The 17262-nt window shown below is 38.3% G+C and overlaps 1 protein-coding gene across 3 annotated transcripts in view; it reads right to left on the bottom strand.

Annotated features, from left to right (window-relative positions):
• mapk8ip2 (mitogen-activated protein kinase 8 interacting protein 2) overlaps window positions 1-17262 on the bottom strand; it is a 49032-nt gene that overhangs the window by 14190 nt on the left and 17580 nt on the right. For all 3 annotated transcript variants that reach the window (XM_055174484.2, XM_055174486.2, XM_055174485.2), the window contains one exon: window positions 10352-10457. In XM_055174484.2, the coding sequence (XP_055030459.2) occupies window positions 10352-10457 (106 nt within the window). The remainder of the gene's footprint in view (window positions 1-10351; window positions 10458-17262) is intronic.

The following is a 17262-nucleotide window of genomic DNA, read 5'->3' as shown; positions in this document are numbered from 1 at the left end:
TTTCAATATTAAAATATGTTATTACCTTAACTAAGAATTGTTGATACATCCCTCTATCATCTGTGTGCGTGCACGTAAGCGCTGGAGCGCGCTGCGACGCTTCGATAGCATTTAGCTTAGCCCCATTCATTCAATGGTACCATTTAGAGATAAAGTTAGAAGTGACCAAACACATCAACGTTTTTCCTATTTAAGACGAGTAGTTATACGAGCAAGTTTGGTGGTACAAAATAAAACGTAAAACGCTTTTCTAAGCGGATTTAAAAGAGGAACTATATTTTATGGCGTAATAGCACTTTTGGGAGTACTTCGACTCGGCGCAGTAACACCCTCCCTCTCCCATTATGAGAGTGAGAAGGGGAGCGGACTTTTCAGGTGAGTCGAAGTACTCCCAAAAGTGCTATTACGCCATAAAATATAGTTCCTCTTTTAAATCCGCTTAGAAAAGCGCTACATTTTATTTTGTACCACCAAACTTGCTTGTGTAACTACTCGTCTTAAATAGGAAAAACGTTGATGTGTTTGGTCACTTCTAACTTTATCTCTAAATGGTACCATTGAATGAATGGGGCTAAGCTAAATGCTATCGAAGCGTCGCAGCGCGCACCAGCGCTTACGTGCACGCACACAGATGATAGAGGGATGTATCAACAATTCTTAGTTAAGGTAATAACATATTTTAATATTGAAAATGAGTAGACTATTCCTTTAACAAAATCATTTAACAAATTATGAAAAAATATATATTTTTATATGTTTATATATTTTATATATATTTGTATATTTTTAGCAATAGCCAACAATACTGTATGGGTCAAAAAGTATTAGGATATTAAGTAAAGATCATGTTCCATGTAGACATTTTGTAAATGTCCTACTGTAAATATATCAAAAATGTATTTATCATCAATTTTATTCATTTTTGGATATTCATTTTGGCGATTTTCTCCTTATTTTCATTTTGAATATATATGTTTTTTATATTTTTGATATTTTTTGCACCGTCAGAGTCCAGATATTTTAATAGTTGTATTTTAGCCAAATATGGTCATACCTCCAGGCCAGGGGCCTTATTTATTTATAAAACCTGCGTACGCACGTTTCTAGACCAGTTTTGTGCGTACGCCAGTTCCCATGCGAAGGTTTCGATCTATAACAAAACAAACTTGACAGGAGAATGGCCTTGAAGGGTGGGATCTGAGGATAATTCATGTACGCACACTTGCAGGTGATCTGTGACTTATAAAGGGAACATTGCTTTGTTTAATAAGTCTTAATATTTTTTGGCTCATGCCATTTTTGGCTTTTGTGCGTACGTAGACTTTTAGTAAGGATTCTACGCACAGTTTTTTAAATGAGACCCCAGATCTGTCAAAGTCAGCAGCTCCGGTGTGGATCCGGCCCAGAGTCGTCTGCTGTCGGGGATCCTAACAAACCATACATCAATGGAAAGCTTGTCTTATTAAATCTTAATAAAAAAATTACCCTTATGACTGGTTTTGTGGTCCAGGGTCACATTTAGTTTTGCAGAAATATTACAAAAGAAGAATGGCTTCCTGATTCTGACTATGGTGTGTTGAAAACGAAATAAACTAAGCAGTGGTTGTGAGACAGCAGATGGTGATCGATAGTACAGCTCCTCAGGTTTCAAGATTTTTCTAGCACTTAAACGTCTGATATTCACTAAGGGTACAAAAGATTCCTACAAGAGACAAAATTCCCATCTTTCTGTTGCTTGACATATGTGTGTAACTATCATCAATAATAAAGTCGCACACCGCATTGGTTACACAGCCAGCTGGCACTGCAGGGACCTGAATCTATCAGACATCTACAACAATCCAAGCATCCAAACTTACTGATAACCCATAACTACATCTGAGAGAGACAGAACCGCTATAATGGTCTGTAGTTTCCGGCTGTCCGGCATGAGTGAATGAATGGAGATTCAGCTCTATAGTTCTCATATATCCAAGGACAAGGCCTCACCTCTGACCAGCAGAGATTTATCTGCCCTACTCGGAGAAAGCGTCAGCATTACGGCAGCAAAAAGAGTTTTGCTGAGCCAGCTGAAGTCATGCACAACTCATGAATGAACCCAGCGCTGACCGCATGCATGCAAGACAGAGCAGGGATGAGAAATGAGAGCAAAAAACAAATGAAAGATGCAGTGTTTGTAGATGAGAAAGCAACACAATAGAAAGAGAAGCACACACTCATATCAGATAGCAGCCGTATACTGCAGTGGATGCAGAATGGAGGCGGGGCAGCAAGGCACTGATGCTGTTGACAAGAAGTATTTATACTAATGCAGGAACATTACAGCATTGCGTAAATACAAGTTGTTTCATACCCATAGGAAGACCTGTACATCAATCCACATTTTAAAGGTCAATACAAGGAGCAAGTGCCCATGTGCTTATACAGCAGCTCCGATTCAGCTCCTAACACTGAGCTAATGACATCATTTAGGTGATGACATCATTTAAACTATGGGCTTACCGCTGGGGTTTTGAGCTACAGTTTAGCTCAGGGCTATTCAAATCTTACCCTGGAGGGCCGGAGCACTGCATAGTTTAGCTCCAACCCTGATCAAACACACCTGAGCAAGCTAATCAAGGGGCCCTATTTTAACGATCTGAAACGCAAGTGCAAAGCGCAAGTGACTTTGTGGGCGGATCTTGGGCGCTGTTGCTATTTTCCCGGCGGGAGAAATAACTCTTGCGCCAGGCGCAAATCAATAAGAGATTGGTCTGAAGTAGGTTCATTATTCATAGGTGTGGTTTGGGCGTAACGTCAAATAAACCAATCAGAACGCTATCCAACATTCCCTTTAAAAGCAAGGGCGCAAGTTCCATGGCGGGTTGCTATTATTATGACGGATTTACCAGGCGCACGCCAGGAGCGGTTCACAGCCGAGGAGACCGACGTTCTTGTAAGAGCAGTCAAAGACAGAGAAGTGTTTTTGTATGGGGATGGGAGAAACCCGCCCAAATCAGCGTCGGTTAAACAGGCGTGAGAGGAAATAGGCACAATTGTCTCATCAGCTGGCATCCCCATCTTTGCGCCAAGCGCTACAATGATGTCAGGACACGGGGAATCCCAAGCTTGCCAGCGTAAATCGGGCACGCTGGTAACGGGAGGTGGATCTGCCTCTACACATGACCTGACGCCAGCAGAGGACATCGCTGCGTCCACCCTCACCGCTGAAAGAGTTTGGGGGCTTTGAAATCGGACCCAAGAAATGCAAGCAAGGTCCAACCCCAAAGTACACTTACAAATCAAGTTCATATACATTAAGGTTTCTTATGAAAACATTTTCATTATTATTTAGATAAAATAAACGTAATACAGCCACACAACAAACTTATGAAAATATTTTAATCGTTATTTGCATGAGAATTTTTTAACGCAGCCACACAATAAATAAAAACTATCACCACAATGCTCACCACTGTGATTTCCCTTATCTCATGTGTTAATATTTTTTATTGTAACAGTTTATGATTTGCAAAAATAACTGTTGCATCTGTGTAGATTAGATAAGCAAAGTGTGTGCGCGTTGTGCAGTAGTCAGTGGCGCAATTGTTTTTTGAAACTGCAAAATAGCATTAGAGATGGTTTGCGCCGGAACACGTCTCCTTTTTTGCGCTAAACCGCCCAGGGAGCGCAAGTTCATTCCCTAGTTTGCCGACGTGCGTCTGTGGAGGGAAAATTCCGCTGTGCGCCAGTGCAAAATACGAAATGATACATGTGTCACTGACAAAGTCAATTGCGCTGGGTGCAAGATAGGGCCCAATGTCTTCATGATAACTAGAAAATCACAGGTGGGTAAGTTTGATTAGGGTTGGAGCTAAACTATGCAGTGCTCCGGCCCTCCAAGGTAAGATTTGAATAGCCCTGATATAACTTATTAAAAACACAATATGTCTGAAATGTCAAAAAGCACATTAATAAAATTATTTGTACATGAAGGAAGATAGGAAGCAGATGTGTAACCCCAGACAGGTATTGTAACTGTACATACGTATACGCAGCTCATGCATAAGAAAATTATTCTCTTTTCTCTAATTCTAAGCAGTTTAGACAGACGTTTATACGTCACATTTCTGCTTAGCTCACCAGAGACGTGCAAAAAATATATATTTTTTTTACGTATTATGTGCTTTTTATTATGTTTAACTATGAAATTTGTCACATTACACTGTGTGTCAGAAATGGTCAAAAAATTCCCTAGCTGTCACTGGGTTGGTACCCTTTCAAAAAAGTACACCTTTTGCTCCTAAAGAGTTCATATTAGCACCTTAGAGGTGCATATTGGTACCAAATGTATACATTTATGTACCTTAATGGAACATATTAGGGTGATTCTCTCAAAATCGCAATGAGTAAGTAAATGCTATTAAAATAAGAAGCATAAAGTTACAAGCATCTCTTCATGTACTATTTTGCACATGATTTCAAATGACATCATACAAACCAATTTTGTTGTTTTTTCCACATTTAAAGGGAACATTTTCATTACCACAATGTATCCATGACTGGATTTGGGTTGGATTTGCATGTTATACTATAAACATTTACAGTAAAGAAATATGTGGTATTTGGTGATCATTGGTAAATGTAGAGACAATAATACGAAATATAAATGTGTCCAAGACCAATTTTCTCATCCTCTGCAATATAATGTAATATCATGTTGCGGTAATGATCATTTTTGATAATGATAATCTAAAAAATGTAAATAATTTGATAGGAAATCTCTAAAAATAATGGTTATAGTAAGTTCAGACCTTAATCTTATATGTGCAGAAAAAATGGCTTCAAGGGCTTTTAAAAAATTCAAATGCTTGACACCTCCAAGTTTGGATTTTGTGAGAATCACCCATTAGGACCTTTTTAAGGGTTGTTGGACATTTTTTCTGACTGTATACTACTGAAGTTTTGTTGTCTCTGCTGAGCAAAATTTATCAGCAGCATACTGTAATATGCAAAACCCCAGAAATCTCTGAACTGTGGGCCAGAATGAATAATTTATGAAGGAAGTGAGAGAGAGTAAGTGAGAGAGATGAAGAGAAAGAGTGTTTGAAAGGACGGAAATCGCTCCTACGTATTTATACTGCTTTTGGTTGAAAATGGTTTTCACGTGCATATCCCATAAACATACATAGCAAAATACATTATATATTTATTTCAACACTGTGGACATAAGGTATTAAAGCATTATTAGACATTAAAGAGCGAATGCTCAGATATTAGTCACTCTTTTCCCACTTAATGTCAGGATCCTGCCAGATCCTTGTTTGTATTTAGATTTAATTCAGCATGGCAGGGTTCTGACAGTACAATGTTTCATGTTGGAGATGCGTGGTTTTAGTATTGGTTAATTCTGACCACGCATTTCCCGGGTTTCGTCACTTTTTCCCAGATCCCTTACATGTAATGATTTCCAGGTGTATGTAATTTATTTTCTCCCTATTTAAGAGTCCTTGTGTTTGTCGTCCAGTGTGGACTATGGCCGAGGACCCAGTGTGGTGGAATGCCCTCATTGCCAAGTCATGTTCCGGAATGGGGATGTTTCCTCCCCAGAGGGGGCGTAGTCTGCAGGACTATGCCCAGAAGGTCTTGGACAGAAGGGCTTGCTTCTCTGACAGTATGGTCAATAGATACCTCCTGGCTGGTCTCGATAACGCTCCCCCTATCTCAGAACTAGCGGGTCTCATCTCTCTGCCATTTTGGGAAGTGGTGGACCATCTCGACCGACAGCAACGACCCCAGGATGAGGAGTCGGCAGTCGCCCAGCGGTAATGAGCATGTGGCAGAGTATTTTTTTTTGAATCAAGTAACGCAGTTACAATTACTGAAATTTAAATGAGTTGGTTACTCACGTTACTCTATTTTGTAATAAATGAACACTTGCAGACAAGACATTTCTGATTTAACATCGCAGGACCGTGGTGAGCGGCACAATGAATAATAACACAGAAGGTGTGTTAAAATGTGAATTTCAGTCATTGTAACTGCGTTACTTGATTTAAAAAAAAATACTTCGTTGCATGCTCATTATTGCTAAAAGTAGTGGAATTACAGTAACGGAATTACTTTGTAAAACATTCCTCTCGTCACTGTTTTTAACACAACTTGTGTTGTCCCTTTCATTTATTTTAACATGAAATAACCCCTTAAATGGCATGACACACACACATTGTGTAAAAAAATTAACAAATCATTTATTGCAGTGTAGCTGTTGCGAAGAAATAATGAAGTCTGACATATTACATGGCCTGATGCCTATTTTCAGCTCAACTGACCAATCAATAACAGACCAGCCTGTGGGTCGTCCAATCACCAGCCTGAACCAACTAATCAATTTGTGTTTGCTGAGGTCATCGCACACTAAGATGCTTACTGAGCATGTGATGTGTGAATCATTGTATTTAAATCAATTTGGCACATGAAGCGTTTTGCATGCATATGTTTGAACCTTTCTACAGTAAACACAAACCAGAACCCAGCCAATAAGAAATGGGGAGAGTAATGAAGAAGTGTTATAGAATTGAAATGCAGAAAGCTGATGAGTCTGCATAGCAGCAAACTTCAATGGGTCACAAACCTTCTACTGCAGCCGTGGCACGCAGCCACTGCAATGAAACATTTCAAATCCCTCAATGTAGCCAACGCACATACACTGACACAAACTAATACATTAGGGAAATTTAATAAGAGTACACGTCAACCACTGATAGTGTCGTTTTAGCTCCTTGATTCCTTGAAAAATTATTTTAAAGTGCACCTATTTCATTGCTAAAAAACAAAGTTATCTTGTGTATTTGGTATAATACAATGTGTTCACGTGGTTTATGGTTAAAAAAACATTATTTTCCAAAATTTTGTAGCTCATTTTACTTTCTTCCTGAAACGCACGGATTTGAAAAGCTCTGTGTCCCTGATTGGCCCGCTAATCTGTAAGTTGTGTTTGGTTTGAATACCTCTGACGTCAGCCATAAATGTGACGCTCCTTAGCATGCATGAAAGATTCGGTCACAATGCAATGCTAACAGGAGTGAACTCTGAAGGTGATGAAAAAAATAAAACAAAAGGAATGCAAAAGGAATGCAATGTTTCATACACACTTGATCCATATTAACTCATAGTGTAATGAAAGAAAGATATAGGCTATGTTCACACTGTAGGCGAAAGTGGCCCAATACGACTTTTTGCCCAAATGGGACCCATATTTGATTTTCGAATGGCACAAATCTGACTTTTTCAGATCAGACACAGGCCTCTTTCATGTGCTACTAAATCAGATACATATCTGATGTATTGCAATGCAAGTTCATATAAATCCGCATTTAAAGGGGACATATCATAAAAAAATTCCAGATCTTGCTATAATTGGGTCCCCAGTGCTTATATCAACCTAGAAAATGTGTAAAAGATCAACCCAGTAACTTTTAGGTTTTGGTAAACCATTCTCTGTAAGCATGTGCAAAAATAGCTCATTGAACTTTGGCTCCTCTTGTGATGTCAGAAGGGGATAATACCGTAATCGGCACTATCCAACCACGGCACTGCCATTTAGTGCAGAGATCAGCTCATTTGCATTTTAAAGAACACACCCAAAAATAGCACATTTTGCACACACCTACAAAGTGGAAATTTTAACATGTTATAATAAATTATCTATATGGTATTTTGAGCTAAAACTTCACATACGTACTCTGGAGACACCAAAGATTTATTTTACATCTTAAAAAAGTCTTGTGAAATGTCCCCTTTAAATGATAATGTGAACAACAGCGCAAAAAATCAGATTTTTGCAAAAAACGAACTGGGCATTAGGACCTGCATTGTGAACTAAGCCATAGTGTGCTTAAAAAACACCTAAATGCTCCTAAATCCTTCTAAAGAAATGAGCAAGAAACATCAATAAGAATCAAAGTGACTCGGATTGAGTCAGATGTTCAGTTCCTCTCTCATTAAATTCAACACAGTACTGTCATGAGCACACATGAATATATATATATATCATGTCATCCCTGGAGGCTTTTTAAATGTAAATGAGCTTTTTGTCATGCCTGGCTGGAGACTCATGTCATTATTTCCAATAGTGGGATGAACCACATCTAAATATAAACATTAAAAACAAACACTATATACTTGCTGCTCAGCCTCCAGGCATTGATAGCCTGTTGAGTTTGATTCTTTGAAAGAGATGTTGGCTTGCATTTTCCTCTCTACCAATATTATACTGAGCATACTTTAATGAGTAATAAAAGACATCAGTAAACTTTAGAAACTAAAAAACTTTAAAGTCTGAACTGACTTATGACTAATGGATGTCTTGTGATGTTATAACAGAACCACACTGGGCATCAATGCAATGCGAAGGCCATTCACACCGCAGGTGATTCATCATCACTATGCCCCTCTCACTCCGAAGGGCAGAGCACTTAAAGTAAAATCTCAGATGGGTGTAGAGAATTACATGGCTCACACTTTGAAACATACCTGGTTGATTCTCACGAAACCATTGAAACACCACGGCACTAATGATTTTAGCTTTAAAATGTGTAATATAGTAACATTAAAAAGCATCAGAATTAACACAATACTGTGTTCTACCTTGCACAATGTGTGATTTCAACATAAGAATTTATAATTGTAAATTTTATCTCATTTTCTGCTGAAATTCTCATTACCGGAATGTGTCCGGCTGTGTTTGAACATGCGTTATGTTGTAATTTAATCAAATTAACACAAAAATATTAAGAAAAAAAATAAATGGATGTTTTGCTAGACTACTTTAGATGACAGAAAAAATATTTACTGAATATTCATGTATAATAATAATGAAGAAAAATTAGGAAAATTATGTGTCCATGTCTGATGTTCTCATCCTCCGCAACACTTTTTGAGAACAGTTTAAGCACACATACAGAATTTTAATAAAGTTTGATTTTGAGTGACCAAGCACATGGACCAGTTACTTCAAGATGGCTACCAGGTGATAATTTTTTTACAGTTAATTTGAAATATTGTCTTTTCAGAATGCTTACACGACATTTTGATTATCATTACCGCAACAGATGCTTATTAAATGTTAATTTAATTAATAGAAGCATAATACTTTGATTTTAAATGCATGTGCAGAATCTCCAAATTATGTTCTTTCAGGTTTGTCATGTGATTTTGAAAATATGTCAGTGTTGATGTTTTCTGACTGTTGCGGTAATGAGATTTTTTAGGACTAATTTTTTTAATTATGTTACAAAAAGTGTTAAATGATAAGTAAAAGTTTTTAAATTAAAGTTCCCATTTACTCCAGACTTTGTTTTTCAATGTCTGGTGGTAAAAAAAAAGGAAATTTAAGCAATTTTTACATTTTCATGCTTGACATGTTTAAAACCAAGTTTTCGTGAGAATCACCCACCTAAAGTAATATACATCATTTTTATTTCAAATCAGAAAGGTAATTTGACTCTTTTGACTGGGCATCAGCTGTTACCCCTAGTAAAACCAAAGTCTACTTAAGGAAGTCGCGCCACACCACCGCCATTTTTGCATAAGAGCATGACAAACAAGACCTGTCAATTCAAAGTACCTCTCTCAGAGGATTCTGATTGAGGATTGGCTCTTTTTACTGGGAGGCAGGACTAGAGCAGCCAATCTGCCTGTTGCCATTTCCCCCGTACAGTGATGCAACTTGTTAATAGTAAATATCTTAAAGAAAACTGTTTAGCGCTATTAAGATTACTTTTGTCCAAATAAAATGCATATGTACTGTCACTTCATTTACTAGGTAGGAGCAAATATATAAATTAATGTTTTCCAGGTTTCAATGGAGACATCATACTCATAAAATATAATGAAGCTGTATACATTGCACCCTTTTCTTTTATACAGTATAATGTTTTGATTTTTGTTGTGTACATCCTTTTAAATTGTATCAAAAAGTCTTACAATGACTCTCCATGTTGAGAAATGTGAACATTTCGGCTATCAGGCCTTCTTCAGTGCATACTCTCTAAAAATACTGTGTTATTTTCAACCCAGCATTGGGTCAAAAAGGAACAAGTCCAGTCCCTTGGGTTGTAATATAGGCTGTTTCAACCCAAAATGTTGGGTTGTTTTAACCCATTGTTGGGTCACATATAGAAATTTTCTGAGTTCATTTAACCCAACGACTGGGCTCGTCCCTTTTTGACCCAATGCTGGGTTAAATATAACCCAAAGTAATGGCCAATCCCCAAAACTGACTATTTGAACACGATAGCCCTAAAGAACGTAATAAATGTTCCTCACAAAGAGTAGAACAGATGCATTGTAAATAGTACAATGTTCGTACCTTTTCATAAGGGTCTGAGTCGTAGTTGAGGCCTATGCCACAGTCATCTGTGATCTCAGACAAATCTTCATCATCAAACTCCTCCAAACTGATGTCATGAGCCGGCCTACAGACAGAAACATGACATAATGCATTAGTTCATAAAACATCCAAAATTAACAAATGCATTATCATTACAATCTCCTAAACTTGAAATTCAATAATTACTTTTGTATAGCGCAGGAAGAGCACTGCATTAGCAGTGCAAAAGGTCATGGGTTTAAACACATACTGATAAAAAAATGTAATGCACCACAAAGTTAAAGCATCTGTACAATGTAAAACAATAAGTATTGATTTTCTAAAACAGCAAAACCCTTTATTTTAGGGGTACTGTATGTTTGGGGTTGGAATTATACTAGTGTAAATATTTTTACTGTATATGTATATACACACACACACACACACACACAAAAGTGTATATTCATTTATATAACGTGATCATCTGTGTGTGTGGCCATGATTTATGAGTTGCCATAACATTTTATCCGCCCCTGCTCTCCATGTCTATACTTTACCTTTAAATATAAAACATAAAATTCTTCAAATATTTATATTTTTTGCAATTTTGTCATAATATTTTAGATTAAATGCACATTTTAGTCATGTCCCCAGGATTTCACTTAGTCCTGTTACCCAACACGTTCCCCCCTCTGAAAATCTAGTCCCATTTTCAAGAGGAAGTTAAATCTGAAGGCCATGTGAAGATCAAAAATATACTTTTTTTTATACAGTTTCTTTTCTGTATAATTTATGATATTGATTCTATGACTGTGAATCTTAATGTTCAGTACTGTTACCAAAATGCCTCCATCTTCCCTTAAGAAACCATGTTTAAAAAATAAACTAGCTATCTGAGATTAAGCAATACTCATTTTGAAAATTAGAATGTGTGTTATTAGATTTAGTGTTAAAAAAGTTACAAATGGCACCGATTCAGTGAAATGGCCCACAATTTATCATATACATACTGTGTATGTTTTCAATTATACCTGTAAATACACACGCACCCATTCACTATCCACCCAGACAACCAGCTAAAATGTTGCCAGGTGAGCACACAGATCCTTTCCACAAAATAACACTTTATATGTGTGATATAAGGGCATTGCCTGCATGTATCCTATCTTTATATTAGCCTGTACAACTGTACATTTTATTAATCCATGCATGGGAATTGATCCTATGACCCTTGTGGTGTTAGCTCTAATGTTACCCATATAAAATGGCAGCACACTATCATAAAATAGCCAGTTTTAGTAATAATAACTGGTTCAGTAATATTGTTTATTAGCCTTACCACAGGCTGTATACAGCTTCAACGCAAACCAGTATTAACCTGACACACAGATGTGCAATGGCTTTTTTACAAAAGCTAAGATGGTGGCTCGTCTAATCAATTGTTACCCAGTTTATAATGCTCTACCTTCTCTATTAGTCTGTAAAACAACATAAACATTGAAACCTTTAGTGAACAAAATTGGTAGTGTAATAGATGTACACAATTTTTCACACTAACAATGTTTAACAATTTTTTTTAATATATATATTACACAGGGCCTTCTGCTTTTAATCCCAGATTTATATTGAAAAGATTAACATTGTCAGACAAATTCACTCTCTTCTCGTCTTCTGTCTGTGCTTCTCTATACGTTACGTTTGAGATCTCAGTGATATTGTGGATCTATGGTCTTGTGACTGTGAAAAGCTGCATTGCAGTACTGCTCTCAGCTAAGTGAGGTTTCGGCACGATGAAATCCTCCCTGTGTTGGTGGCTGGCATAGAATTCGGGTTAATGCATTTTGCAGAGCCAAAGTGCAGCCGAATAAGGCAATATAGAGGCAGGTCCTATTTAACAGCATGCATTTAACCCACTTCTCAATAAAAATGAATGGGTGGAAGAAGAAAATTACATTTAAAGGTGTAAAGATGACAGTGTGATTTTGAGTTTGATTTAAGAGGGCGGCATAGTTTGTGTTGGTTTTTTAACATCAATGACAGAGAAGCACAAAGGATCATGGGTCTAAAAGTGAAAGCAAGGGTCACTGTAGGGCAGAAGGTTTCTTTCTCTTCTTTTTACAGTGTCAATATTAAATCAAAACGTGCGCTTTTGCCAGGAGAACCAACAAATCCCTTATGGTCCTTTATTTCTCAATTATGTCTACGGAGGTGAGCACACAGATCCTTTCCACAAAATAACCCTATACATGTCTTACTATACTACTATACTATACATCGAACCTTAAATCATGGAAAATAAAGTTTGTATAAAATCTCATAATATTTTATTATCTATTTTTCAATCTATGATGTACAGCATGTGGGTCTGATTCTAGGGGAATAGGCAGGAGATGTCAAACAATTGTGGACTCACTGGCCAAGTCTACTACAGTAAAGTAAAACCACAATGGTAAAGCTTAAAGGGATAGTTTACCCAAAAATGAAAAATGAAAATAATATCATTAATACATTCTGGTCCAAAATGACCAAAATTATGACTTTATTCAGCATTGTCTTCTCTTTCGTGTCTGTTGTGAAGCGCATGCGTGAGACTAAAGTCACGTGACTGCAGTGACATGGATGACGTGTTATCCTTAGACATGTTTGCAAAGTCTTTTTTTTCTCCAAACTTACAGCGTGCATTTCTCTCAGACTGTAAACGAAGCGTGCACAAAAAAAAAAACAGCTTGGGCGCACCAGATAACACGTCAGTCGCGTCGTACATCAACCGAGTCACTGCAGTCACGTTACTTTAGTCTCACGCATGCGCTTCACAACAGACAAGACAATGCTGAATAATTAATTTTTGTTATTTTTGGACCAAAATGTATTTTGGATGCTTCAACACATTCTAACTGACCCACTGGTGTCACATGGACTACTTTGATGATGTTTTTATTACCTTTCTGGATATGGACAGTACACTCTAAAAACAAACGGTGCTATATAGCACCAAAAGTGGTTCTTTGCTCGTAATCATAGAAGAACCGTTTTTAGTGCCATATAGCACCGGTGAAGCACCAGTGAAGCACTTGTGTAGAACCATATAGTGCTATGTAGAACCATATGTGGTGCTATATGGCCCCTATTTGGTTCTACACAGGTGCTTTACAGGTGCTTTACCGGTGCTATAAGACACTAAAAACGGTTCTTCTATGATTACGAGCAAAGAACCACTTTTGGTGCTATATAGCAGTTTGTTTTTAGACGTAGATTTTCAATGAAGGGTCAAAAAGCTCTCGGACTAAATCTAAAACATCTTAAACTGTGTTTCAAAAAAGAACGGAGGTCTTACGAGTTTGGAACGACGTGAAGGTGAGTCATTAATGGCATTACTTTCATTTTGGGGTGAACTATCCCTTTAAAATAACATTACTAGCTAAAAACACTGTTCAAGTTTTCAGTGGCTTTTACTTGGTAAACAGCAATCTGCTTTGACCTTCACAATAACCCGATACAATTTCTCCTCTGCAACTAGCTCTAGTGGTCAGGTAAAAGAAAATAATACGCTTTATAAAACTATTAACTATTAAAAGATGTTTACTCTTAAAGCAAATACAATATTGTTATTATATACAGATTTTAAAGTCCCCCTGTAGTCGATGATTTTATCACTTAAAACTTATCTTTGAACATCATAATACCATGTGTAAAAAATTTTCCTGTGACAGTAATTTCTTCATGCTTTAAAACAGCTCAGACCATAGATATATACTTAAATAGATGCTACTGTACATTCTAAAGTTTCAAACACATAACTGCTAAGTTTGGTCTCACACAAGTGTAGTGGAGGACTTTTATTATGCTTTTATTTTCATATTATTCATCCTATTTTTCATTTTTTAATTACAATCATAAGCTCATAAATTGTGATTCATATGAAGATCATGTTTTTCTGCTAACGTACAGAATTATGCTCTTTCTGTCTTTTGAGCAAAGTACAATGTCCAAGGACTTAAACATCATGTACTGAGAACAAGACATACGTTTTATGATTTTACTAGATTTGTGTTTAACTGTTTATGTTCTTAATCACTGACAGCTGAAGGCTATCTTCTAAATGACGTAGAAACGGATGATTGTACGTATTTCAGCATCTTACTATAAATGTGTGTTCAACCTTGTGATCGGGGCTCTTGGGTTTAGACTTCTAGCACCAGGGAGTGAGAGCCTATTCTGCAGAATATATAAAATTCAGACAAAGAAAATTCTGTCGACAGTGTGTCTGTGTGATCCTTGACTTTGACTCTTAGTGAGTATTATTTGATGCGGCTAAAATTCCACGACAATAATGGCGACGAGGATGCGGATTCCACAGCTGAAGACTTCAGAAGGTTTGGGAGAGACTGACTGATCACCCCTGAGACGAGAGGTCTCGGGCTCCGTACCCCAGGCCTAAGGGAAGGGAGAGTCTCAACCATTTCTGAAGTCAAAGCTGACGGAATCTGGAAAAGAACCGTTGTGGTGGCATCTGAATAGATAATACGGTAAGCGTTATTTCGTTCATGACCATGGGTCAGGGTAATTCGAAAGGGAGTACAAAGTCAATGGATCTGGAAAATGGTGTGTATGCTCGAGTGATCAAATCAAAGGGCACGGGGGCGTTGGAGAGCGTAAAATCTGGGAGAAAAGGTATGATTTTCCTCCTAAAGGAACACTGAGTGTAAAAGCACTCGTTTTATTAAGGGAAAAATCATTGCGGATGGCAGAGAAATGAGAGCACAGAGTAAGATAAAGACCAAGGACGAACTGACTCAGACTAAGTCAGAGCTAAACATTAAGCAAATGTTTTCCTACATCAGATTCATTACATGATGAACCTAACTTTCTGTTTTTTTTTCCTCCTCCCTATGCACCTGCACGTACCCCACCTGGGGTACATTTTCCAATACACAAGGGTACCGCTTCTGGACGATGACCTCCAACCCCCTCCACAACGTCGCCCTCCACCACCACCTGCTCAACAAATCGCACAGATACAACGACCAGCTCAACAAGCCGCACAGATACAAAAGCCAGCACGACAAGCACTACTTGATTGCACCCCCGCCACCGCCACCGCCGATGCAAGAACTGCCACGTGGACCAGAATCAGAACAAAGATGATGTTCAGATAAAGACGGAACGGGAGGCAAGGCCTAAGGAAACAGCAGAGAAGCCGTTCACCAGAGAAACAGCTATCTTCAGCTTTTGCCAAGATAGGAGAATGGGCACAGCCACAACATAACCAACGCAATTTCTCTTCACAAGGACAACACTCCCGAGAGAACGGGCAGCAGAGAGAATGAGAGAAGAGGAGAGGAGATCCGAAAGAAAATGTTTGCTGGTATTGCGGACAGAAAGGACATTTGAAAACCCAATGTTTCCATTTCCTGAAAACTCAAGGGACACCGGAATCCCAAGGGGGAATCCCAAGGGGGCGCGGGAAACCTGAGTAAAGAAAGGGGCGACTGAAGCCAGGAGGGGGAAGGGGAGCATCGTACAGAGGCGGGTAAGTCCAATCTTGTTTTTTCTGCGGTTCAAATGCCATATTATCTGCTTGCTGATTCTGATTTTTCTGATGTGTATGATAGGGAAAGACACGCTCTGTGCAATGAAGAACTTGCTTTGCTTGATATTGATAAGAAATAATGGTTGAGGGACAGGTATTGTTGTTTATGGTAGACTCTGGATGCAACTGACTCTGTCATACGCAAAGATGAATTCCCATTTGTCACCTTGAGTGGGCAGTTTAACTCATCTACTGTATGAGTGCTACGGGGCATATAGTGAGGGAAGAATTTACTGCTCCACTCTGTTGTATGCATGACGGTAACAAGTTTATGCATATGTTCCTCTTATCTGACGCGTGTCCGGTAAACCTCATGGGGAGGGATTTGATGTGTAAAATTAATGCTAGCATCTTATGTAACAACCAAGGCCTGAATATTTCTTGTTGGGATCCCAGAATGTCATCTATGTGTGTGTCTCTCTGTTGTATGTGTATGAATGGGCCTGTCAGAGAGAAGAGTTGCATGTTGAAAGGGAAGATAAGATTGCCACAAGCCAGCGAGGTCATTCCAGCTGATAACATGCATTGCACAGCTCATAGAAATGGTTCTCTGTAAAAATAGAAGGTTTGACTATAACCCATATATGCTGGAATGATTCATGGTGTGTGGCACTCGTTCAAATTGACAGAAAAGCAAGAACAAATTTTTGATGTTGAAAATTCGGTACCCCATGTTTCTATTGCAAAAAATACCAGTCAGCCATGGGAAAAAGCAGGTGAATTTGCAAAGGCCTGTAGCGAGGCTGTTGATTGGGAAATGTTGTCAGAAAACGTGCAGTTCTCAGTGCAGATAACAGCACACAGGAGAAGTTGTGTTTCTTTTTTTCATTGCTGAGAGAGAGAGAGTTATAATACAGAAAGCTGTTTCTGCAGATTCAAATTTACAAAACATTTTGCCAGCACACATGACGTGTGCTAGCATTGATTTACCGCAAGAGGTTCTTGACAAAGTACCTGACTACCTGTGGGCTAAAGATAAATATGATGTGGGTTTTGATTAAAGGGTGTGAACCAGTAGTTATCACCCCAAAGAGTGATTACAGACCATGTAAACCTCAATACCCTCTGAAAAGGGAGGCGCTTGAGGGAATAAGGCCAGTATTTGAGGCCTTATTGGAGAAAGGGATAATTGTTCCCTGCCCAAACTCACCTGTGAGAACACCCATTTTTCCTGTACAAAAGGTCAGAGATGCAGGTCAGCCCACAGAGTGGAGGTTTGTTCAAGACCTCCAAGCAGTAAATGCTGCGGTGCAGGTAAGGGCACCAAACGTGCCGAACCCTTACACAATTCTCTCACAGATACCAGCTGACGGTCAGTGGT

The sequence above is a fragment of the Misgurnus anguillicaudatus genome, chromosome 15 (assembly GCF_027580225.2).
Source record: "Misgurnus anguillicaudatus chromosome 15, ASM2758022v2, whole genome shotgun sequence".
Taxonomy (NCBI): Eukaryota; Metazoa; Chordata; class Actinopteri; order Cypriniformes; family Cobitidae; genus Misgurnus; species Misgurnus anguillicaudatus.
This window is presented reverse-complemented; position numbering and strand designations above follow the sequence as displayed.